The 27,059-nt window shown below is 42.4% G+C and overlaps 1 protein-coding gene and 1 pseudogene across 1 annotated transcript; one reads left to right on the top strand and one right to left on the bottom strand.

The window, feature by feature from the left end:
* Positions 1 to 348: 348 nt before the first annotated feature.
* LOC109466597 lies at positions 349 to 16,606 on the bottom strand (annotated as a pseudogene).
* A 3,981-nt stretch (positions 16,607 to 20,587) lies between these two features.
* On the top strand, positions 20,588 to 26,366 carry LOC109466643. The gene is made up of 7 exons (XM_019764375.1): positions 20,588 to 20,790; positions 21,856 to 22,024; positions 22,653 to 22,794; positions 22,826 to 22,998; positions 24,631 to 24,723; positions 25,271 to 25,429; positions 25,918 to 26,366. The coding sequence occupies exons 1-7, from the start codon at positions 20,588 to 20,590 to the stop codon at positions 26,089 to 26,091; spliced, it is 1,113 nt and encodes a 370-aa protein (XP_019619934.1). The 3' UTR covers positions 26,092 to 26,366.
* The last annotated feature ends 693 nt before the right edge of the window (positions 26,367 to 27,059 follow it).

Here is a 27,059-nt window from a genome sequence, read left to right as displayed (position 1 = left end):
ACGAATTGAAAATCGTAACCTCCTTCCAGAGATTAAAGCTTCCAAAACGTAAGCTACTAACTGAAACAATCGTGGGCACACACTGCAAAAGCGGCAGTGTGCTTGCCACCAGTTCTCACCCAAAGTATCCATATTAATCTTTCCTAAAGGAAGTCTGTGCAGTACTATGTACATGTGTGTGTGTGTGTGTGTGTGTGTGTGTGTGTGTGTGTGTGTGTGTGTGTGTGTGTGTGTGTGTGTGTGTGTGCGTGCGTGTGCGCGCGCGTTTAGTACGCAACTTTTTAAAGCAAGTTTAAAAGACCATGACAAGGCCCAAAGGAAGTGTGTGTAATAATAATAATAATAGTATGTACATGTATGTGTGCGTTTGGTACGCAAGTTTTTTTTTAGGTTTTCAAGACCAGTAATATGTAAACCATGACGAGGCCCATGTGTGTTACTGCATTACATGTCCTACAGTATAAATGCTGCAGTTGGTCTGTAGTCTGGAGGACCGTGCCCTGTGCGCAGCGCGGCCGGGTGGATGCAGTGATCAGGCCCGGGCCGTGTTGTGGCCCAGCGTGCGGAGCTCCTGCGGTGCCTGGGTGCTGTGGGTCTCGATGTTGTCGTGAGCATGCTCCAGCCACACCGCGGGTCCATCCGGCTGCACCTGGAATCACAACACCAACGAGATTGTTTTTAACGGTGTCGCTCAATGCAAGGCCAATTATTTTTGGCCACTTCTAGGCATAGAGCTAGAGGTACTTAAGTGAGTATAATGTTTTGAAGCTTTGTGGATTGTAATCGGACGAAAAGCAGCTGTTTGGAAGAGAGTTCCATAATTTTGCAGTCCTGGGAAAGAAGCTGTTGTTGTAAAATGACTTGGAGACAGGTACATGTATGTTGACGGTGTATTGATGAGAACTGGAAGAGCACCTAGTGGCACGCTGATACTAACGTTTTCTAGAACTACCGTAGAGTGGAACTTGCTGCCACCAAGTACAGTAGGGGCACCATCACTGGATAGCTTTAAACAATGTTTAGAGGTAGATGTTCAAAATTTTAGGTGCAAAAAGTATTTCGGTGTAATGTAGCCAGCTGCTGCCGCGCCACGTGTCTGAGAAGCTGGTGTGTTACGCAGAAGGGTGGTTATACCGGATATACCGATACAGAATCTGGTGTGTTACACAGAAGGGCGGTTATACCGGCTGTACAGATACAGAAGCTGGTGTGTTACACCGAAGGGTGGTTATACCGCGTACCTGCTATACAGATACAGATGCTATTTTTCTTTCTTTGGTTATACTACAGCAGAAATATCCCAATTCAATGAAAAATAGAACAGCACAGAACATTATCTGTTTGGAAATCATAACATTTGTAAGTAAGATTGACTTGAACTTGCTCCACTAGAAACTGCAAATTGCTTCTCAAGCCATACTTTACATTCTACCTCAGCTTTAAACCATAGCAAAAATTCATATCTAGAAACAGTACCTGATTCCGGCGGCATTGCTTGCACTTGTAGGCGTCGCGGAAGCTTTTCCGGAAGTTCTCATTCACGCCCGCGTAGATGATCGGGTTGAGGGCGGAGTTGGAGTAGCCCAGCAGCAGCACCACGAACCGCAGCTGTTTGAAGTACGGCGGGCTCTCCTGGAAAAATATTTTAAAAGATTTAAAGCTTTTTTTATGTTTTCCTTCACTTCTTGTTTTTGCTCTGTTTCTTCTTCCTCTTCTTCTATTTCTCCAAACAAATAAGGTCAATGGCCTGAACCAGACTTCTGTCACCATGGTAACTAGTGTTGGGCTGCATCATGTTGCAATTTTATAGCAGGAGGGATTTAGACTCCTGTCACCATATATATGAATGTGTTTGAGTAAGAATAAACGGAGCAGACCGTATGCATATGCCAAGATAAAAAAATGCATTTCCTCTGCAAATGTTTGGAATTGTACACTGTGTTCTCGCCGCAAAAGCGCATCCAACAGTACTTCAGCTAGAAGTTTTGATCTGAAGAAGGTGTTTGATAGGTATGGAAACTTAAGAAGCGGAGACGACATTACCTCATATGAAAAAAAAACAATCTCAATATCCTGGGTTTATTTTTCTTTAAAAATTTATCCTTCGGGCATGAGTTAATGAAGTTGAAAATAATGAATTTCATTTTAAAACTTTAAAGCATTTCACCGTCATTCACGGGAGCCCCTCAGGGTAAGACGTCAGACACTTTAAGTCACCATGACAACCGTTATTTACTACGGAGAAGCTAAATGTCAGAGTTACACTAGAAGTCAATTAGATAAGGCTTGCTTTAGAGTGTAGGGTTTACAAAGGGTCAGTAGCTGGGTGATAAATCGGAGGCGACTGGTATGCCTTTCATGTCAGCAAAAAAACAAGGCCTGACATTCTGTGATCAAATTTTCTACCATAAAAATTGACAATTAAGGTCAATAAAGTGGTATTTTTCTCTTTCTTAGTGTAGAGCACATCGTGTTTTGTCTAAATATCAAGGTAAGGGCATGCATCAGTGAAATCGTGTTGGTTGTAATCATATATATAAATGACAGGAACAATGAAATATCTCAGCTACGATTCAGACAAGAAGCACCACTATTCAAGAGTTAGTTTTAGATAATCTCTAAGCAGATTCTGTGCTGCAATGGGAGTCTGTATTGACGGCAGCCTATATCCATTGGCCTCCTGTAGCCATTAGAAGTCACACAAAGAATCTGCTTGGAGATTAAGTTTTAGATATCCATTGCCTTCTTCTTTACCTCGGGCAGATTTCCGAACTGAAGCCAGATCTGCAGGACTTGGTAGGGTGTCCAGCACACGAAGAACACCGTCATCACCACAACCAGCATCTTGATGACCTGAGGAAAATGACAACATGGTGTATGTATGTATGTATGTATGTATGTATGTATGTAAGTCCCATAACCGTGAACGGTTGTAGGGGCAACATGACAGCCAGCAGCATGTTACTGGACTTGCCACGATGTTTCTGTAGGCTTATAATCTTGGCGGCGCCTACATGTATCTACTCTCCAAGATTTTGGATGATACAGACGTGGTTCGCCAGGCCTCCGGTGAATGATGTAGAACATGGTGTGGGAGGCTGTATATCTAGCCTGGTTATGAATTACCAAACCTATTATACCTCCCGAGTCCTACATCATCTCCGCAAATAGCTATAATGTTTGTAAAGTTTGGTAACCAGGCTACTGCATATCAACATCTTAGACCAACATCATACATGTAACAAATTGGGTCACAACGTAGCACTGATTATTTTTTTTTCTGTGAGACGAACCCAATTAAAAACGGGTCAGTGCAGAGAGTACTTTAGAGGAAGAAGATCTCAAGTACCTTCTTCTTAGCCTTGAGCTGCAGCTGCTGGATGGAGAGCGCGGCGATGCCCGGTGAAGTGGTGCGCCACAGCTTGCGCGCCAGCAGGAAGTAAGCCACCATCATCACCACCAGCGGCACGGCGTACAGAACCACGAACAGCACGGACGTGTACACCGCCTTCTGGTGCTGGTCCCACTTCTCAGCACACCAGATCTGGGGAGAAGAAGATACGATGGCAAAGTAGTCTTAGTCATGTGGTTAGTGTACTGAAAATCTTGAAATCGTTATCAACCATATCATCACATTCACGTACAATGGTTTATGACTGTACTGGGTGTACTGCACTTTTGTCTTGTATGTATTATGTTTAACTATTACTTGGTTTTCTACATTTGTTTTTATTATGTTTATTATTATTATATTGTGGAGAAACCACAAGTACAAGTGGCAGGAGACGTTCACATACTGACTGACCACAAGTGCACATGAAAGGATTTGCTACCGCCGTACAGAAGAAGCTGAAGAGCGGTCTCATTGCCCCAGGAAGAGGGTACCTATTGACCAACTACAATTACAAGGTAAGATTATTAATTAGATGAGATAAAAAGATCTAGACGACCTGTATGTAACCCCTGGGGGCATGAATGTACCATACGGGTCTTTCATTCATCATTATTCGTGGAGAGGGCTCTGACTCCTTAGAAATCAGTGATTTTACTTTATTTGTGATCGTCATACAGTTTCAATCCATGACTAGTTGGGTAACGTTAACCCTGAACAATAAAAAAGGATCACCTCCAGCACGCCGTCGTCCCACTGCCACTGTTTCTGCTCGGACACGACGAGCAGAGTCTTAGCAAGTCTTAGCTACTTGAGCGCGTTACCACTTTGTGTTGTAGTTTTCCTTAATGCGTGAACAATAAAAAAAGGATCACCTCCATTATGCAGCAAGTAATTTCCAACACAAGAAATTGAACCCACCCAAATTTTCGACTGCACGACTCCAGTCTTTGTCAAGGAATGAATCTACATCAGGGCATTACAACCATCCCTCAACAGAGACGGGGGGCGCCACAGACTTCCTGCAACCTATGATCCACTGCTCACGGAGTCACGTGTGTTACCTGCGTGACGTCACGGAAGCGGTAGATTATTCATTCCTTGACAAAGACTGGAGTCGTGCAGTCCAATTTCTTGTGTTGGAAATTACAGTCTAAACTTGCTGCATAATGACTTCTACCAACACAGATGGACTTTCAAGATAGGATCACCTCCAGTACACCATCGTCCCACTGCCACTGATTTTGCTCGGACACGACGAGCAGAGTCTTAGCAAGTCTTAGCTACTTTTAGCGTTACCAATTTGTGTTGTAGTCTTCCGTACTGCGTGAACAATAAAAAAAAGGATCACCTCCATTATGCAGCAAGTTCATTCCTTGACAAAGACTGGAGTTGTACAGTCGAAAATTTGGGTGAGTCCAATTTCTTGTGTTGGAAATTACAGTTTAAACTTGCTGCATAATGACTTCTACCAACACAGATGAACTTTCACGATAGGATCACCTCCAGTACACCGTCGTCCCACTGCCACTGTCTCTGCTCGGACACGACGAGCAGCGGCACGTTGACGGCGCAGGAGATGAGCCAGACTGTGGAGATGACGGCGGCCGTGTTGGTCTCCGTGATGCGGGCCTTCAGCGGGAAGATGATGGCGTAGAACCGGTCGATGGCGATCACGGTCAGCATGATGATACTGCTGGTGATTGATATGCCTGGGAGAATAAAGTTTTCAGGTGATAAAGGCACCCAATGCGATTTCAAGGCAGCAAAAAACTGGAAATATCTTAAATTCAATGCAAGGCTCCATTAAACTTAATGTAAGCCATATAACCTGGCTAAAATTTGCACTATAACTTGGAATGCCCATTTGGTATGGGGATGTTTTTGAAAGAGTCCATTCCTGCTATGAGGAGGGGTATGGATTGACAGATGCAGTATTTGCTTGCAAATGTGGCCTTTCTCTCTTTATCTATATCCTCATCTTTCTTTAGCACGAAAGTCGTCCTAGTTGGCATGGCTTCCATCTGAGCCGATTCCATACAAAGTACCCTATAGGTCACAGTCTTTAGTTCCATCTCATTTGTTGGCTCTCAAATGGTCCGAAAACTTGACCTCTAAAACGACCCCAGGTTCCATTGGAAATTCTTAAAGTACCTTAGAAACTTATTTGCCCCCCAGAGCGAACTGCATGATGATTTTGGCTCCAACGTTCTCAGACTAACTGGAAAACCAATATCCAAGAGGAGACTTAAAGAGAGCGAATATTGAAGGCATAAAATCTGATGGAAATTTAACTCTTGAACACCTTTTAACTTATATCTAAACATTGGAATGCAAATTTATATCCTTTGCAACTAAACACTCTACGTATGTGATTGATTCTTTCTGAAGTCTGAATCTAGTTCCTTTAGATTTTCCGATGGATTTTTCCGCCGAGAAGGCCCAGTAGATATGAAAATACGGCACTGTATAGAATAAAACCAGCTAATCTCAGATAAGAAAATCAGGAAGGGTAACGAGGCTAATTGCAGTCTTGTAAACGGTCATTGCCATTTGGATCTGTCGATGCCTTCTCGTTAAAACAGTACCGGCAGCCTGTACTCAACTCCTGATGTTAAAACATCAGGGATTCGTGACACGATTAGGGCTTTCATGGCGCTTGTTAGTTTTAATAGGCCCCTACTGAGCGATGTGAGATGTCTGCCACTAAGCGTTAATGTTTTGATCCTCTACGCTGCCGGTATATTGATAAAGGAAGGAGTTCATTGCACGGCAATCGTAGTAGGTACAATGTATGGCAACGTGTGCGTTGATTGAAGTTAAAGTATTGCTAACATCCAACACATCCTGGTCACGCTTAACAATGCTCTAATATCTCGTTAACATCATGTTCATACCTTTATGCCACGTATGTCACGTTGATATGCTGACAATTTCTCATTGATAGCAAACGTTCTATGGCGAGACGAACAGAATATTTCCATTTGGTCTGCTTCATGTTTTATTGCATAAAGCTCGTCTAGTCTGGTTCACCGCTGGAAGAAATTGAAACTTTGATTTCTCCTCTAGAATTGTGATGCACCATTACATGGTATTTATTTTGGCGCTTTCATGCAATCTATATTTGGTGTATGGGCATGCACCTGTGCATAGAAGATCGCCATGCAAGGATCCGTTCTCCGGAAGACAATTACAGAAACAGGGCTGACTGATTGTCAGCACCCAAGGCGCCACCCGAATCTTATCTAATAGATGGATGGATGGGTATTAGAATCACGTATAAAAGATATAGGGCCTAATTACAGTCTTGCATCCTTCACGCCCCTCTGTATCCGCGGATGACGCTCGCAAATCCACGAGGTCTTGACTGAGTCAGACTGCCTGAATGATGCTTCAAGTCTTTTCTTTCTATAACTGGCGGCGTGCGCTTGGGGAATACGTTTTTCGCTTTCTTACCATGATATGGTTCAGTGAGGTATAAAAGTGAGTTTATATAGGGGTAATCCTGAACACACACGATGGTTCAAAATCCTATATCAGGGTCAACGTCTTCGACAAGCTTAAAGAGATAGTAACGGCATCAATCCATACCTGACTACAATCTACACTACAATCCAATCAACAACGCAGCCGACTTGGCAGATTACTCCAACAGGTCGCCGTCTGTAAGCCGCACACGTCTCACAGTTTGTGATCGTTACAAAGAACTGGTCAACCGGGACGCGATCAAAGAAGGAAAGTAAGGCATAATCCCATAGGATTTCACGGACGCAGGAAACTGCACATACTTGCACTGCTTGTAATCTCTGACTGTTAGCTTACATCAGGTAATTGGACCCTTGGATGACTATTATGATGTTTGTGAGTCACTGTGTGAATTGCTCTCCTCGCGGACCATGTTGGTTTGCTCTCGCAGGCAGGTTTAGGAACGATTGAAGAAGTTAAAAGGAAGTCTGAGCTCCGACGTCGATTTACGATTTAAACTTTATCACATTCAGCATCAATTTTTTTCTGAACGCCTGCCAGAAATTGCCAAATATGGCCTCCAAAACACTGTTGGCTGCCGAACTCCCCCACAATCACAACCAGGGGGAAGGTCGGCTGTGGTTGACAGGTATTCACCTAGGTTGTACTGACGGTTCGGCTGCGCCGGTCGGATGGTTCAGAATGATTCAAACATTCTGGTGTAGACGGGCCTTGATGTTCGATCATGGTTGGCTGGTGTCCGGGCACGCTCGTGGGTCTAATTTGACTCAAATGTGACTCAAATTTGGCCCAATTCTTTTTTTTTATTCCAACATGTAATCACAAGACGTGGTGACAGCACACTCAAGTTTTTTTCAACTTATATCAATGATGATAGAAAGGTGGAAACCTTGGTTGGTTGGTGGTCGGGGGAAGATTCTATGTTATTGGCGCCTATGTTATGCTATCTCAAATCCAGAAACACAGACACGCAGGCAGACACGTTTAAAATAAAACAGTACCTCCATTCTATCAGAGTTACTGTTGCGAAAACGTCGACAATTTTACACTTTTGCCTCCGTGAAGAGGGTGTTTTACAAGCAATTACACACACCCTGTCCGTAACAGTTATCGTACAATATCTTTTTTCTTCAGTTACAAACTATGAGTTTCAAATAAGTCATTTTCCTCTGATGTCCGAGCATATCAATAATTCAAAAAACGATAGGTAACGAACTATCTGCGAAGGTCAAAAGGTCTCCCAACAAAGAGCTTGCGCCATGCGTTTGGGAAAATAGAGAAGCATTTGAAGTCCCAGCAGCAACGCTGTAGTAGAAGAAAATTGACTTTCAGATAGCAATGTGACCACATGAAATAGAATATAAATCGGTGGCATTAAGTTTGGCCTGAAACGTGCTGGATGTATACAGATAGTACATATGTGCTGAATACCCTAGCTATAGAGTCGCTCTGTATTGCCAATGTAGCATTCGTAATATTTGTGCTCTTGCAATTATTCAACATATTGTCGTAAATAAATCCATATTTTAGTGTCAGCAGCGTGAGTTATAAAGCATTATGAAGCTAATTACATTTTCAGTCGCTACTGATTGTTACATTACTTGAAGCACCATTAGCCCCCTTTGGTCTTGCGTACAATATCGCAGTTTCAAAATTGTTCTTGACTAGCTCTAATGACTTGGTATCATACAGCTGAGGCTACAGCAAGTAAATTTTCTGGATGACATCCTCCGCAGACTCCAAATCTAATGCGATAGGGTGGACAAGGCGGGCAAAAAAAACAAGATTTGTACATTTTTAGATTTTCGCATCATAAACCTTGTTAAACAAGAAATGATTACAACATCCTGTCACTGAAACAGCTTTGGAAAAAAAGGTTTTCAAATGGTTCTGATTCAGTGGAAATATCACATATAGAATAAATGAAATGCATCACTGCATCAAAGTCAAGACAAAACAATAAACCAGTACCTTGTCTTGTCTCCTCTCTTCATATTTATCTGCCATATATATTCCGTCATGGCAACAGACATCTTTGCCCATTTTCGGCATGTTGACCACTGTCAGAGGGCAATAAAATTTCTTGGTTTTTTTTCTTCAAAATCAGGCTAAAATTAATGCGCGTGCTGATGTCATCCATAACAATTACTTGCTGTTGCCTTAGGTATTGTGGCGTCGCATGGTCAGATGGTGGCGACAGGCTCGAGATCGAGAGATCGCGGGTTGGATTGGTTTTCCCGGATAAACCTTGGAAAAGGCACTTAACAAGATGATATAAAAGGTGGTGGAAGGAGAGGGATGGGGTCCTCTTCACAATACCGTGTTCTAGACAGTGGATCATCAGCCCACCGCCCTTACAGCCTTAACACGTTATAGGACTGCCTTTTCTTTTTCTTATGGTACATATAAAGCTTGATCATAATTCTTGGTACGAAGTATTGTTTTCGTTGACTAAGCTCAGGCTTTGTGTATCTGAACGTTAAGCAGCCGAGGATTACCATTTTAGGTCCCAAGATTATGAATTGTTCCGTTTTACGTGCCTGGAATGCAAACCGAACTACAAGGGCAGAACCTTGTGGTCAAAACTGTCAGAGCCTCTTCGAGTTTCAATTATTTTACGTTGGCTATCTCCTAACGGAGGCTTACTGGGGCACTACCTTTATCGCAGCAGGTGATGAACGTGGTACATTGGATTTGGAAAGAGGTGATAATAAAACAATCCATTTCCTCGTATCTCAGACGGGCAGGGATTTCCCGGGAAAAGCATGTTACGACCTTCTGATTGAATCTTAGATATTCGGAGTAAAACCTGGTAAACACATGCATTATCCTGCTTCATTCTTCATTAGGAAACGCCCTTATCTTGTACCTAGAAAGCAGAACCAACTTGGCTAGTCTTAGTTATGATTACATTGTAGCTAATATTCCGCTTCGGATGTTTCCGAATAATTTCCTTTAAGCGATACTATCAAATGATCTTGGGATGCCTTTGTTGTGCCCATCTGTATGTACCCGATTGAATTACATCGTAGAATGCATAGACGTACTTCAGAGTCGGCATTACACTGTGGTTTATGTTTCATACCATGATTACACATTATACATTCCTGGTGACCTCATACCACATCCTAACACCAAGAAGAAACAACCCTGTCAATCGACTGAAACCCAATCTCCGTCCACTCACTTCTAATCATTACTGTGGAGGACGAGAAAAATACAAATTCCCGCCCCCAAAAAACACACTTCCGTCCATTTGATCAGCGTGCTTCTTTTTTTTCAAAGCCGGGGCTCTGGTTACTCAAAAGATGCGGAGAACCTACACACATACGTCATCAGATCATTAACTACCAAGCTGCAGCATACACACCTCCACACATTGATCCGGTATGTACTCTACATGATATGATTGAAGACGATAATCAGAAACATCCCTTCATGTTTTTAAATGTGATTTATATTTAATTTTTTTGCAACATCTGATACAGATACAGAACAGAGGTCGATGAACGACGAGCTTAACTTCGCTGTGGTAGAGGCTAAGAACGGGTTTCGCATATCAAAACTGTTTATCTAGATTTTGCTTGCATTTTACGCATACAATACAATAATTCACGACGCCCGGAATAAAAGGTGTACATGACCTCTCTGTCGACATATAAAAAATAATTACAAATACAAGTGAATGCACATATTAATGGTTTTTATTGTCCAAACAGTACCCGTGCAGTCGCAGCCTTTATACGGCTGAATTGATGCAGGGTATCACATAATCAATACAAATCACAACAATTACACATATTTGTTCCACAATTATTTTTTGTGGAATTGTCGCAAGGGTCTGTGCGGCTGCCATTCGGCGCCACAAGGTGACCTCAATACGGCTTTCCCCAACCGAAGTCAGGTACCCATTTACACCTGGGTGGAGTGAGGAAAGTCGTGTAAAGTGCCTTTCCCAAGGGCACAACGTCGGGGCGCATGTTCAGACATGTACCGGTACGACTCGGAATCGAACCCGGGTCTCCCCGGTTCATAGTCGATTGCTCTAATCACTACACCACCCGACGCCACACATCCGAATGTAGTTAAGTGTAATCGTTTTTGACAAAGCGTGACACCGCATCATTAGTCGGATGGTTATTCTATTAAGTTAATGGGTATGTTTGATCGCATGTATTATAACAATTTTGCGGTTAGTGTTGTTGAGTCCGTCGACGCCAGCAATGTTTAAAACATAAACCATGGTGTTATAGCAAAGTGCGCTTAGTTATATACAGTATACAAGTATATAGCCACCTCAACAGCAGAAAATCACCCTTTCTTCCTCAATAGTCCATCAGTCAAGTTTCTTCCCCAGAACCACTTCACTGTGGAACAAGCTTCCCCGTGAATGTTTCACCGCTAATTACAACCTCCATCGGTTTAAATCAAGGGTGAACAAATATCTGACCACACAGTCATCACTGTAACCCAAAACATGTAAGTGGCTTTCACGAGCCTTGTTTTAAGGTGAATTCTGAAGTGAATAAAAAAATAAAAATAAATGCATTCTATGATGTGATTTTTTTTACGCAGATCATATCTACCTTCGATTTCATGTTGTAAAGTTTATCTCCGATTTCATGTTTTGAACTTTTTTTTCCACTTTTCTCTACTTGTTCGTCCGTCAGTATCTGACGTTAGGAGTAAGGGTCATCTTAACTCAATTTCCTAGCAGCACTTCTGCGTGTTAATGTAATAGGTTTCGTATCGTTTGGGGCTAAAGGCGCCAATATTTCAGCAGAGGCATTAACCACACACCGTGGCCTTTTCACCCTTCTGACGCAGGGATCCCGTACAACACGCGAAGGGTGACAGTAAGGATTTCATCGGGAAGTCGTTCCGGGCATAACAAGTGGCGTGGCGGGTTAGAGGTCTCACCAAACCGCGAAACACCGCACTTACTTCTTCATGTGGATGGCATCAATTTCATCCGTGTTCAAAATAAAAAGTTTGCGACCGTACTGTTTCTTTTTATTTAGGTACTTGCAAGATGTCAAAGATCGAGAGGGAATAGGTATCATAGAAAAAGAAGCAGGGCTCGAATTGCACCACTAAGTATTTTATAGTCAAAGAACATGTGTTAGATCAAAAGTAAAGAAGTTATTGGTTTACCATGCTATCAAAAGTAAAAGATCAGAAGAAAAGAATTTATTGGTTTACCATGCTGTCGAAACTGAAAGAACATGTGATAGATCAAAAGTAAAGAATTAATTGGCTTACCATGCTGTATGTTGACTCAAATCAAACTTTGAGTCGATCTGTGTAGAAATCTACCCCTACACCCTCAGTAGGCAATGCCTAAATATGGTCAGACTGAGCTCCCGAACTTCAGCCAACCTTGTTTGGCTGGTGTCTGGGAAGGTTCTCAATGTGTGACAGGGGCTTTAGAAATTCTTCGAATTGAAAAAGATCCATGCAATTATCGCCGGTGGTGAAGCTTATTGTTAGGTGCATAACTGCATCAAGGAGAAACATCGAAAACACATTTAATTTGGTAACAGCTGTCTGTTTGCTAATACATAACCGCAATTGGATAAAGGTAGGACTTGTTTTCAGATGTTTCAAATATAGAATCCACGAACCCATCTTCAATAGATTTCTATTTCTATCTTTCCGCGGCAAAGTATGAGATGTAAGATCTAGAGACTTATTCAGCATCAAGAGTCTACATGAAAATGTCACCCTCGAGGCTGAATTGTTTTAAATATAGTTAAGAGTTGTAAACAACTTCACTAACCAAAAGTATGACATGACGATGTAACTGGTTTGGCGGTGTTACAAGAAAGGAAACTTCTATTGGAAACGTTGCTGCTTGGCGGCAAGCAAAAAATGAAGGGGTTTGATTTGCTGATTGACCCTTGAAATGACCTACCGGAGCATTAAGCTAAAATCGGTAAATTCTGCTGAAGTACCAAGGCCGAGTGTGGGCCGCTTGTTACTCAAATTACAGTACGCCATATAGCTCGGTACGTCTGATGCGATCATTGCAGCATCTCAAAGTAACAAACCAGCACGAGTTTTGATTGATCTTTCCATCCCTTTTGCGATCGCGTCTCGATGTAAAGGATTCGGGCCGCTCAGCTGTAGGGCTTTTCTTTGCATACAGGCAGGCCAGTTCAGCCCGTTTGTTTCTCGTAGTATGTAGCATTCAGTATTCTGTCCCATGTTTGGATTCTGCTACCGTAGGGCGAGTGCAAGATGCATGATCCTTACATGTCGTACATATATCAAAACAAATAGGCTTGTGAAATCTCTGATCTATACTTAGGGATTCCATTTGTCTGAGCCTACAGTATGTATACATATAGCTGGTGTGTTACGCCGAAAGGCGGTTATACCGGCTATACAGATACAGATACAGAAGTCCACATGGGCTCGGTGGATAAAAAGCAAGAAAAATAACTAAATCTTCATTCTTTCATTCATTTCTTCATCCATCCATCCATCCATCCATCCATCCTTCCATTCATTCATTCGATATGTTTGCGCAATGTATCACCATTTGTAGATGACAGGTCGTTTAAGAGCGGTTTTACCGGCTATACATATACATTGGTATTGCGGCTCATACGCCATTAGATAGACATGTAGTGATGATCCTTTCAAACAGGTTTAGACTGAGGATCAAAGGTTGAAAACATTCATCATCTTTGCTCCACTCTCCTGATACAAGTACGCTGCAGCCCACCGTGGTGATACGAATACAGCATTAAAATCTTTTTAAATGTGCTAAGCTTACCACCCAGACTCTGTATATGGCTGGCAGTCCAAAGAATTTAAAACATGTTTTCAAACCTTGCAATACATACTGATTTGGCTTATCTGAACACATTCTGCATTCGAACGTCAGGTAGCGACTAAGACTCCTGTACTGCAAGATGCATGAGAAGATTCCACCTAGAGAGGCAGAATATTGCCTTCTTTGTATCATCAACTCAATCATGTTAAGTCAACTCTCATAAGTCATCTCGGCACGGCACCATAAGAGTGGCGCATCTATAAATAACGGTGTTATCAAGGACTTCTTTAATAATGTCTCCAGTGGAACACCTGAAGTGCACATACCACAGCGGCTATACGTTTTTAAAATTCAACGTTCCTTTCATTGTTTGTTTGCGGCAATGGTTTAAGTTATTTATCCAATGCATGTTGATTTAACTAGGATGCGTTGCGTCTTTTTTGCTTATCTGCGCTAAATGAAAGCTCACCCTATTGTGTCTGTATCCATATTTGTACCCGGCCGGTGGTATCTAACCACAGGTAATTGACAGGTGAGCCTGTTGGATAAAAGCGCCGTTCAAATTCTTCGTGAATTCCCTGCAACATTCATATCTAATAACATATATTCCAACTATGAATGCTGAATATGAATGTGCACAAAAACTGTAGAAACTACAAAGTACCTTCGTGCCCCATGCACCAGTAAGGTATCTTCTCGAGAAACGCTGTCCATAATTGGAAGCTCCGTTTGCGTAAAAACCGTCGTTTAAATCACAACAGATTTATATTAAATTAGACCGACAACATAATTACATTAGTGTATTTACTTTGCACGAATAGTGTAACTTTCTCCATTAAAAGATATGGAGATGTGTTGTAACTATACCTGCGTAACAGAATTGTAGAGAGTAACATTCAGAATGGCCTACGTATACGTGGAAAAATAGATTGGGCATACATTGGGAATTTAGCGGCTTACACTTGTACATTTAGGGGTCTACCTAGAAACAGATGAAGGACAGTAGTAAAACTTATATTAGCGAAGTCTTGCTGTTGACATGTTCAAATAAAACAGATCAGGTTGCTCTAGTGGAGATAACTAGTAGCTATCTGCATCGATATAGCCGGTATAACCGCCATTCTGCGTAACACACCAGCTTCTGTATCTGTATAGCCGGTATAACCGCCCTTCTGCGTAACACACCAGCTCCTGTATCTGTATAGCCGGTATAATTATAAATAACCGCCCTTCTGCGTAACACACCAGCTATGTGTGCTTCACATCTAGCAATTGTTAAGATAAAACCTTGTGGTGACCAAGGATAGTATAACGGGTTTAACAGTGAATCTCATCCCAATGTTGAAATAGAAGGACGACAAGAGATAGTGGCAGGAAATAAAGCGGACTAACTCTGTATGAAGGTGTTGATTCGGCAAATTAAGTTACCGAAGTTCCAGATGGGGTCCAAATGCTTACGTTAATATAAGCTATATCGTTTTAGCGCGGCACCGCTATGTATTATTATTTTTAAACGTTGGAGTAAAAAAAAAAACATGACAAGTGACAGACACATAACAAGCGTTCTAAGCCTGCATGTAGGTATTGATTTGGCACATTCAAACAGGAGATTCAATTTGGAGATTCAAAAAGGGTCCAATGCTGACGTATAAGCTATTTCCCGGCACCGCTATGTATTGTTTTCTTTAAATGTTGAAATAAAACAGTGACAGGTGACAGACACAAAACAGAGTGACCTAACCCTGCATGAAGGTGTTGAATCGGCAAATGAGATCCAAACAGGGTCCAATGCTGACGTTAATGTAAGCTATTTCGCGGCACCGCTATGTATTGTTCTCTTTAATTAGGTGTTGAAAAGAAACAATGACAGGCACAAAACAGAGTGGCCTAACCCTGCATGAAGGTGTTGAATCGGCAAATGAAACCCCAAAGATCCAGCTTTTCGCTTCAGTGCGTCACCGCTATATATTGTTCTGTTTAAATGTTAAAATTAAAAAAAAAATACAACAAAAGTCATCTTTTTATTTCAACGTTCGGGAGAGATTCAGTGACAGGCACAACACAGAGCGTAGTAACCCTGCATGAAGGTGTTGCATCGCCACATTAAGTCCCCAAAACCTAGACGGGGTCCTAATGCTGAATATAAGCTCGAGTGCGTCACCACTATGTATTATTCTGTTTAAATGTTGAAATAAAAAAAGCATTGACAAGACTTAAAAGAGAAGTACAAAATAGAGCGTACTAACCCTGCATGAAGGTGTTGAATCGGCACATGAAATCCCAAAAAACCCAGACGGGTTCCAATGCTGAATATAAGCTCGAGTGCGCTATGTATTGACATTGTAAAAAAACATTGACAAGACTTAAAAGAGAAGTACAAAACAGAGTGTACTAACCCTGCATGAAGGTGTTGAATCGGCACATGAAATCCCCCCCCCCCAAAAAAAAAAACCCAGACGGGGTCCAATGCTGAATATAAGCTCGAGTGCGTTACCTCTATGTATTAACATTGTAAAAAAAGCATTGACAAGACTTAAAAGAGAAGTACAAAACAGAGTGTACTAACCCTGCATGAAGGTGTTGAATCTGCACATGAAGTCGCCGAAGATCCAGACAGGGTCCGTCAGGTCCTTGATGAGGGCGACCCACATGCAGCACATGGCGATCAGGATGTCAGCCACCGCCAGGTTCGTCAGGTAGAAGTTGGTCGTCGTGCGCATCTTCTTGTTGACGGCGACCGTGTAGATGACGAGGCAGTTCCCCACGATGGCGGTCACGAAGATGACCAGATAGGCCAGGATCTTCCCCGTCTTCTCTCCGTCAGAGATCTGGCGTAACTCGCGGGGGTAGGGGAAGTAGTGTGGGGCGGTGACGTTACCGTAAGTAAAGTTCTCAGGGACAAATACCTGCTCTACCGGGAAATACGTGGTGGAAGCGTTCCAATCCATGGTTTGGCGCTTAAAGATTACAGCCGCAAAAGTCGAGAAATTTCCTATTCTTAGCGAAAGCCAAACGTCTTTCTAATGCAACTGTAGCACCCCCGTGCCCAGTGCACTTTAACCAAAATGAAAAATTGTCAGAAGCTGCAATACTCTACATTTTTACCTCAGAGTCAATACACATCGACGATAAAAGCTAACAAATCCAAATTCACCCATGCAACATTTTGGCCCAGCTACATATCAAGCTAAACAGGGGTAAAGTAGACGCTTTCTAATCCTAAGACAGCTCGCTCAGCCGAGAGACAAAACGACTGCACTAGTCATAGACACAGATAGCTGTCTTTGCTACGGAGGCAGCGCAAAGACCTGGCCTCTCGCAGCCACGCGCCGAAGAGATACACGGCGGTAACGTACGTGACGCCAGCAGCCTATTAAGGGTAGCAACCGTTGCGAAGCGGTTAGGTGGCAACCATCGGATGATTGACAGCTCTATAAGTCCTCGGCGGGTGCGCACATGAGTAGCTTTGATGTCTCATTCGACGAAAGAGACGTTCCAATTACGGCAAAATGAATACGCGGTCGGCGGTTCGGGGGCACCCCGTTCATCATCTCTCCCGCTGTTCACCATTACCTGATGATCACAAGTAAATGGATTTCTATTAGATTATATTAAGGGGGAGAATGGGCATATTAACCTGAAAACATATAGCAATAGATGCATTAAGTGGTTTCACTGCAGTAAAAATATATTTTCCAGGTCAATTTTCTGGTAATTTGTTTTCAACGCAGTAAATTGATACAACTTATTTTCACGATTTGGCCCATGTTAGTAGCTTGGACTGAGAGATACACAGAGACATGCAAATGTGCAAAATGGGACGAACTTTACATGATTAATGAAGGCATTCTATCATTCAAGTGTTTTTAATGTATCTTTCGTCTGGGACATGTTATAGTCTTGATGCAAGATATTTAGTGCAAGATATGTTTTTACTTCAAGAAACAGAGGTAGAACTTCCTCACGCTAGACAGTCCTGACAGGGCTAGTTCAGGGGTCCCAGAAAAGCTATCTCATTCCCTGTCTACAATTCCCTGCTGTCTGCATGTCTGTTGAGTTATGGGAGCGAGTGGGAACATTCATGTACAACGTACGTACTAATATTAACGTGCAAATAACGGTAAGGCCACAATAAGTAATTCTTATGGATGACATCAGCGCGCGCATTAATTTTCGCCTGGTTTTGAAAAACAAAACAAGAAATTTTGTTGCCCTCTGACTGTGGTCGACATGAAGAAAAATGGGCAAAGATGTCCTTTGATATGGCAAAATGTTGATAGCAGAAAATATTAAGAGAGGAAACGAGGCAATTCTCTGGTTTATTGTTTTGTCTTTTATTTTCATGGAATGGTGTATTTCATTATATTCCTTTATATGTGATCTTCCCACCGAATCAAAACCATTTGAAAACCTTCATTTTCCAAAGCTGTTTCAGTGACAAATGGGTGTTGTAATCATTTCTTGTTTAACAAGGTTTATGATGTCAAAATTTAATATCGTGGAAATCTTGTTTCTTTTGGCCCGCCTTGTTTTTCCCCGCCCTATCGCATTAGATTTGGAGTCTGCGGAGGATGTCATCTATAAAATTTACTTGCTGTAGCCTAATGAAGGAAATAAGAAATCCATTAAGACTAAATACTTTGGGTCTTTTCGTTGTAACTGTGGGACATACCGCTGTGTGGTGGGCGTGAAATCGAACTGTTGTCTTTCTAAATGATTCTGTGGGACAGAGCCGCACTGGCGCCCACGCGTGAAGCGCAGAAAAGCTGGAAGAATCGACCATGAATGTAATCTCAAAGTACAGACACATGGGACGGAAGGGAAAGGGGTTGTGGGTGCCGTGTGACACGTGGCCTATTGACGTGTTCGCTTCCGTAACTCCACCTGAGCGTGGCATTGATACCAAAAATAAAGCCGAACGCCACGACTAGCGCATTTACAGATTAACTCGGTCCTGTTTCCTGTCACAACCTATATCCTTCGTCTGTTATCAAGCTTGGAGCTGTGATGAATAAAGACTTCGTTTTAGTGTAACTTGACTAGACGCGTTAAGTGTAAGGCCACACCAAGTAAATTTTATGGATGACGTCCGCGCGCGCATTGATTTTGGCCTGTTCCTGGAAAAAAAACAAGAAATTCTGCTTCCTGTAACTATGTCCAAAGAGTCACGACAGTGCCGCAAATCGTCAGATTGACGTGAAACCCGTAACACAAAAACAGGAAAGGACGACAACTGCTGTTCCACCTGATTTATTGCTGTTTTGATGATGAATTGAATACTTCTTGCTTGTTACACTGTATCACCTCATTCAATTTGTGTCCTAACATTTTTCGTCTCTTAGTATATTTCTAATCTAGGCATCTTGTTTTTAGGGCCTTTCTTGTTTTTTTTCGCACTCTCGCATCAGATTTAGGGTCTCCAAAGGACGTCATCAATAAAATTTACTTGGTGTGGCCTAAATAGAAACCTAATGATGTACTTGATCCCCGGGTGACGCATTCGCATTAAAGGCTAGACTCGCTACGTGTGAAACTTAATGATGTGACATGCTGTCTACGTGTATATTGGCGTCGAATTGCCACTGAACAAGACTTCAATCAAACCATTCCTAAACTGATTGTGGTTAAACAGACCCATTTTGCAGAACAAATGGACAGTCCCGAGAGCGCTTAGCGAGACCGACCGGAGCTTTAAAACTAGACGCAAAACATATAAGCAAACACTTTGTTTTCTCAACTCTGACGTAAAGGTCCCCGTTCTCGCTTTATTTGTTAAACGTCATCTTTTGAGACTGAAATGAGGTCATCGCTTATTTACTATTAGGTGAAGCGCCGCGAAGAACAAATGGAACACGGTCTGTTTTGGGGATAGATCTACTCTCCAAGCAGAGGTTGTGGGGAATGATCGTTACCTTTTGATATATGGCCGGGTTTTTTTGTCCTGATCCCCACCAACCAATCCCGTCGGTGGCTAATGGAGCTTCTCTGGCCAATGGATACTGCCTGGCCAATTTGATACTGTCTTTTTTTGCCACCGATAGGGATCTGCTTGAAGATTACTGGATAGATCTAGATCGGCAACACTGGGCAGTAATTTTGTTTCACTGAATGTTTACGTTTAAACATTCGGGGACTGGTTTAGGGCATGGTTGTCGGGTGTTCAGCTGTAAGTCAGCAGAACACCCGCGGCAAAAGTCAGCTGTTACCTGGGTATGTTTAAATCTAACTCTCAAATTCATCTCAAAGTCGTAAAGGTAGGTGCGGCCTAAATCTGGTCAGACTGCTCCCGAACGCCATGGTTGGCTAGTGTTCGGGGGAAGGTCCTGAGTGCGTGACAGAAGGGCCTTACAGAAGGGCCGAGAGCAGAAGAAGACCGGAAACGCAGGTTTTGTTCCCAAATACTTTAACAAGACGGGGACGGGGCGGTGGTATTTCTGAGATGTATACTCAGGAGGTTTCAAATTAAAACTAATTCTCATAAACGGGCCAGGTTTGAACAACTTCTAAAGGAAAACTTGTTTTTGCTTGTATAAAATGGAACGCATAGTTCGTAGGGTTTACATTGGACTTGGTGCATATTTTCTCAAACATTCCACTGAGATCAAGAGACAGAAAAACGACATACGTGTCAATGACCTAATCACAGGTATTGCGCTTGTTCACCGTGGCTTGTTAGCTTAGCAAAACCAGACCGTCTCAATGCAACATCAAAGATGTATTGTACCTAAGCACTTTGTAACATTTGTAAATAAGTCCATTTGATTGGACCGTTGGTCACTTATGCGTCAAACATGTGTACATGGACATGTGTGACGTCACCAACAGTACGTACGAAGACATGGGCCGGAAGTCAGAAATGTCTTGTCATGATCTTCCAAGAACAGGTCACGTGATAGCCTCTTAAAACCTATATAAGTAGGGGAATCTTCATGAAAGAAACAGACAGTTCTCCTCAGTCGGCAGTCAGTCTTAGGATCAGAATCATGAAGACCATCGCCGTTCTTATTATGACTTGTGTGTTTGTCGTGAGGGTGTCGGGGCACTCTTGGGTCTCCTGTACGGACTACACAGAGAAGAACGGCGCCACGTGGGACCAGGCCAAGTGCCGAGGCTTCCCGAGATCAGCCGAGCGGTGAGAAAAACACACCTTTTCCATCCACCTGTCCATGTTAGCCTTTGATAAACCAAATCTAACTACTCATACAGCCTCATACATTTATACAATCTCTAAGAAGGAATAGGAAGTTGAAAAGACTAGAATACATTAGACGTGAATATATACATGTAACAATCATATGTATATATGTATTTGTATATGTATATGATTCTAATCATGTAGCCTGTGCTTATTATTCTTCATGGTCCACGTGAAGTCCACGTACTGTTACAAAATAACCAGTTTTTAAACAAGAATTTTAGATAAGGAAGGTGTGAACGAAACGGGGCGGTCTTTGGGAAGGGTAACTAGCTAAGACCCAATGTGCTCGAGAAAAACAGCCATAGAATAATTTCACTTCAATCATTATACAAGTATAACCTTTACGTCGGCCTTGACTTTCAAAGCTACTGCAACCTATGAATCGATGGATTTTTATCGAAGTCGCTCAATCTAAATGGCGCTACTTAAGGCTGAATTCCAAGTTGATTTAACTCTCAAATCTTGTTTTTTGAGTTTGATGATACTTGATCAGTCACAGGATCTAGTATGAGTTACATGAAAAGAGCTTTTATTTAGGGCTATTTGGAACAAGAGCATGCAGAACGGCTGTCAAAAGACACCCTAACACTGGTAGAATTGAAAGAGCCCCAACATGTTAGACATGTTCTCTGTGTTATCTATTTATGCCCTTCCGTGAGTTTGGCTGAGCGCGTCCCAAAACTCGGGCTAATGCTCCAGTCTGAGAGAGTAAAGTCCTGATTGAAAACAGACGGACAGGGAGCTTCTCACGACATGTTTTCGTGGGTTCGTGTTAAACATGTGGTCAAGGTGGGAGAAAAGGGGCGTTGTCAATACCAAAGGGTGCATATGCCAATTTTTCATAGTAATTGACGTTGGGCAGACAGAGAACGTCAAATTTGTTCGTTCTATATAAAAAAAGAGTACTAACCTGCTGTCTATAAATCATTTATGAAGAGTTTTTAACAAGTGCTCCAAAATTTCTAAGATGTTTTATTCTTTTAAACTGTTCCTTGCCAGGTTTGCGAATCGGCAGGGTGTGTTTGGAGTAGACACCGGGTACGACTTCACTCCTTCTGAGAACCAGGCCTGCAAAACCGCCAGGAATGACGTCACACAGTACAGCGCCTCTCATCCAATGGCAGTGTACTATCCTGGACAGGAGGTGGTCTTCGTCCATCCAACTAAGGTATGTGCTGCATTGTCAAATACTTGTGTAATTGTATGTGTGTGAGTGTGTGTGTGAGTGTGTGAGTGTCAGTGTGTGTGTGAGTGTGTGTGTGTGTGTGTGTGTGTGTGTGTGTGTGTGTGTGTGTGTGTGTGTGTGTGTGTGTGTGTGTGTGTGTGTGTGTGTGTGTGTGTGTGTGTGTGTGGTGTGTGTGTGTGTGTGTGTGTGTGTGTGTGTGTGTGTGTGTGTGTGTGTGTGTGTGTGTGTGTGTGTGTGTGTGTGTGTGTGTGTTTGTGTGTGTGTGCATGTGTGTGTGTCTGTGTATGTGTGTGTGTGTGTGTGTGTGTGCGTGCGTGCGTGCGTGTATGTGTGTGCGTGTTTTTCTGTGTCAGCGTGACAGTACGCAGGTGGGAGGATTCCCTAACCACAGACCACAAAAGTTAGGCACAGGAAGTTAGCTCCCAGAAGCACTTCGGGAGCTAACAGGAACTTGTCTTCTTACCAAGATTCGGGAAATTGCGAATGATAATGCATAAATTGATAAAAGACGAAATTCGCATACTAGTAACTATACGTATTTCGGTGAGGTGTGAAATCTCCTATATTTTGTTTTTCATCTCTTTTTCTTTTCATTTCTTTCTTTCTCTAGAACCATGTAGCAGATATCCGGTGTACGAACAAGTTTATCCCAGACCGGGCGAACAAGATCCTGATGGGCGCCCGGAACGCTCCCCGTGACGTCAGACTGTCCCAGTTCCGGGAGGTCGCTGACCTGGGCGTGTCTCCCGCGCGTTTACTAAATAGAACTTCGTGTTAAGTTAGCAATATTTAAAGGCTGTTATATCCAACTGCTGACAAATGACGATCTTGCGCTGGCAGGCCGTTATACCTTTGTCTGGCTGTGGGAGTTCAATGGAGGGCAGTTCTACAGCAGCTGCTGGGAGGCCGACGTGGTGGCGACACGTGCCGAGAGGGATAACAGACTCACACAGCAGGTAGGAACAACACACCTGTTGTGTGGCGTAAGAGCAGAGTGCTCAACTCGGAACCAAGAGGTCCCGGGTTCGAATCCTACCTTGTCACCAACCCTGTGCCCTTGGGAAAGGCACTACACGATTTTTCTCACTTCACTCAAGTGAAAATGAGTATCTAGCTTTGGTTAGGAACGTCCCTCGGATAGGACGTTAAATGCGTCCCGTGTTTGGGGAGAGTCACACCCCACGCACGTGAAAGAACCCATCACGCCATGGGGCATTAGCCTTATATTACAACACTTGTTTGAATCGTGCCATGGATCATTAATCCTACATTACAACACAGGTCAATAACCCTATATTTCAACACTTGTTTAAATTATGCCATGGGTCATCAACCCTGTGTTAAAACACTGGCTTGAATCATGCATTGAGTCGTTAATCCTATATTTCAACACTTGCTTGAGTCGTGCCTTGGGTCATTAACCCTATATTACAACACAGGTCAATAACCCTATATTTCAACACTTGTTTAAATTATGCCATGGGTCATCAACCCTGTGTTAAAACACTGGCTTCAATCATGTATTGAGTCGTTAATCCTATATTTCAACACTTGCTTGAATCGTGCCTTGGGTCATTAACCCTATATTACAACACTGGTCATTAACCCTACATTGTTCGAATCATGACATGATGCCTTTCAAATCACCTTGGTCAGTATCTGTAGAGATATGTGTTTTAAATTGCTAAGATTTGTCTAATTATGGGTTCACCACACCACGAAGTGGTGGTGAACCCATATTGCTTTTTCTGATGTTTCTTCTCCTCCTTCTCCTTCTCCTTCTCCTGCCATTTTTTGAATGGATTCAGCTTCTTCATTTTAGGGCCTAAGGTCCTGAAATTTGGTATGGAGGTACAGTGGGCAAATACCCCTAGGCGTTTTTTAAATTTTTGTAATACAGGCTTTTAGAATGGTTTTATTTGAGTTTTTTGGCTGTGTTATAGCAAATGTATTACTGAGTTAGTGTGCAGTGTTACCACATTTGGGCATGACTCATCACAATGGAATGCAGGGCATCAACCAATAGGCATGCAGCTTTCCTCTATTCTCCTTGCTGATTGGCTGTTGGAATTTAACAGGCTTAACTTAATTAATACCTGCTCAGATCCATTCCATACTGACAGTATGTCTGTATTCAAGTGTTTTGGTAGGTATTTCAAGCTTTCCTGCTCCAGCATTGGAATGCGGGGCATGAACACTTCTTTTTTTCTTGAAAATCAACAGTTTGCATTATGCAATTAAAAATCCTAACCAATAATGTAGGGAATAGCTATCCAACTGTTGTAGTCTTAGTTGTATGTTACTTCATACTATAGTTATATCAATGTAAAGCATTGTTTTCCCTTGTGTTTCTCATTCTTTCCCTGCCATGTCGTAAAATGTGGTGAAGCCATTGCTGTATTTGCTCCAAAGCAAATGTCGGCCTTTCTAGTGTTGAAGAAGCATTGTGATTGCAAAATGTTTTCAAATAAATGTTTACAACGTATATGTCTCTAAATATGTCCCCTGTGTATCTGTAATCAACATGTATCTGAACGCATGCATCTGTCCGTCAGTACCATAATTAGTTGGATACTTGTGTTGTGCAGGGATCGAGTGGTGGAGACGCTTCCAGCAGACCAGGCAGCGCCTCTAGCGGTTCTTCCAGTCCTAGCACCTCCGACGGTTCAAGTGAGACGACCGTAAGGAAAGCTCACACTCCTAGAACGATGTGTATATATATAGTACACTATGAAAATTAAACCTTCTGAAATATCATTTCCTGCGTTTTGACAGGATTTCGAAGGAAAACATTTCTCTTTAGTCAATGGCAAAGTGAGTGTTGTGTCGTGTTTGGGACACAACAGTGAGCAAGCATTCCAGCCCTGCCCTGCTGGTGATAGAGATCATCTCACCATTTAAAAAAACGACCCCCCTCCTGCTACTGCTATGATAGAACTCTGCCAACAGAACCAAATCGATCCATGTGATTGGGGGTTAGAGCTATGTGACACACATTGCGAAGTTTGTTCTTGACTTCCTTACAATTTGTTGGAGGAAATGAGAAGTGACATGAACATTGCCGTATGTAAGCAAGTACCATGCCAAAATCATTCTGCTTTTTAAGAATATATCACAGCAATTTGTATTTCGTCAATTCATCTCAGCATGACATTTTTGAGATTTTTGGAAGCGCATACGACTACTTGCAAGACAGAATTATTTGATACTTTTTGACTTTACCGATAGGGTATGAACATGGGGGAGGAACGACGCAGTCTGACGGTGCAATACACCCAAGAATGGCCAGGAGGCGCTCAAGGACGTATCCGTCTACCCAACAGTCGCAGGACCCTTTCCAACTGGCGTGTGGAAGTGCAGTTTCCCTGTCCAGATATCACCTTCAACGTACGGTTATCTTATTTATTATCCCCCTTTTTATATTTGCCTTCGCAAAAAGAAAACATTTTGTTTTCGCTCTGTTTCTTCTTCCGTTCCAAACACATAAGGTCAATGACCTGGACCAGACGTCTGTCACTATGGTAACTTCTGCTGTAGCAGAAACTCTGCTGTAACAAGTGGCTGAATGTGTTTCACTAAACTTTCAGTTAGAATAGACGGCTGTAACTTGTTGGGTAGACCATAAAATAATTAACATTGTGACTTTGCTTTGCAAATGTTACCTTTCTAGTTGATAGCATGTTGTGGTTGATATTAAAGACGAAGATCAATGATAATTTATGGCTTTCTAACGGTTTCTAGTTCCTTGAGTCATTGTTGAGACCAGGTTTGGCTGTCTTTCCTTTCGTCTCTCCTTTTCTTTCTAATTCTTTACAATGGACGCGATCCGTGAAATATACCAACTTTGATGACATTAATGAGTTGTCTATAAACAGGTGTGGAACGCAGAGAGTGACAGTTCCGGCGGGATGATGTCGCACGGTCTGTACGTGCTGCGGCAGACTGAGGGCTGGATGCTGAACAAGAACCACGTCGGCTTCACCGTGCAGCGAGCGCCATCTTGCGACTTTGCAGCAAACGACATCGACGCTACCCTCGTGTCAATGTAGAATAGCGGTCACGGAAGTAATAGACGAGTGTTGAATGTGGACAAAATGGAGACTAGTGTTATAGGTAGCCGTAACGTAACTGAGAAAGTAAACAGAATTACATCTAGCTCTTTTAAACTATAAAATAACTAGAAAAGGTCTTGGCATGTTGAACCACCAACAGTTGACCTGGGCTCTTGGCTCAACACCAAGACAAAGTTGAATCGAAAATGGCAAGTGGGCTGACATCTCAAGATATCTCCTCACAATAAAGACTGTGGCATGGTTCTGTGTCATCTAGACTCCGTGTATGTTTTTGTCTTGGACGATTGCCGATAGTATCATGCCTACCCCTGTGACCTGCATCCTTTTTAAAAACAACTTTCCCGCGTACCTGCTCGTATCCTTCCTCCTCCTAAACCAGGATGTGAAAAAGAGATCCTTATCTATGTAAATAAATTTCATGAGGAAAGTACAGTATACTAGTATACATGAAGGTATCAACGTCATATCAAAATCTCAAGGTGTTATTTTTACTTGTCATCTGGCTGACTATAACAATCGTGAAATGTGGTGTTTTTCCTACTTCTTCTAGCACTGTCCTTTAAACCTAGCAGGAGAAGGCCACCCCTTTTTTTTATGAACATTGGCGATCCCCATATAGCCACGTAGATGTGAAAACGCCGTAGTTTGGCGGCTGCTGTCCCGACTGTCTGTGACTTTCTTTATTTTCACGGAGGAAAATTTCAGGCGAGAAGAAAGTCTGAAGCTGCAAGCAAACAGTTCTGGTTACGTGACAAAAGCAGGTGGGATTTTTGTTCTTTCTTTCTTTCTTCTTCCATCCTGACCACTCAGGAAATCTAAACAAACCGGACATGATCTGAGTACAGCAACTGCATTTATCGACTGGGTGTTTGAGTTTAAAATGATTGTCCATTGTTATTCTATTCTTCTATAATAATATTTCGCAACTGGGCTTAACTTACATT

Source organism: Branchiostoma belcheri, unplaced genomic scaffold (genome assembly GCF_001625305.1).
Source record: "Branchiostoma belcheri isolate BF01 breed outbred unplaced genomic scaffold, Haploidv18h27 scaffold17, whole genome shotgun sequence".
Taxonomy (NCBI): domain Eukaryota; kingdom Metazoa; phylum Chordata; class Leptocardii; order Amphioxiformes; family Branchiostomatidae; genus Branchiostoma; species Branchiostoma belcheri.
Note: the sequence above shows the minus strand (reverse complement) of the source record. Positions and strands in the feature narration are given on the sequence as shown.

What these genes read in the sequence shown, in the direction of transcription:
- LOC109466643 (XM_019764375.1), top strand. Translation starts at nt 20,588, where the DNA reads ATGAAAGAAACAGACAGTTCTCCTCAGTCGGCAGTCAGTCTTAGGATC. An exon ending in CCTGGGCGTGTCTCCCGCGC is followed by an intron (nt 22,795 to 22,825) that starts GTTTACTAAATA and finishes GTGTTAAGTTAG; the next exon opens with CAATATTTAAAGGCTGTTAT. An exon ending in GTCCAGATATCACCTTCAAC is followed by an intron (nt 25,430 to 25,917) that starts GTACGGTTATCT and finishes GTCTATAAACAG; the next exon opens with GTGTGGAACGCAGAGAGTGA.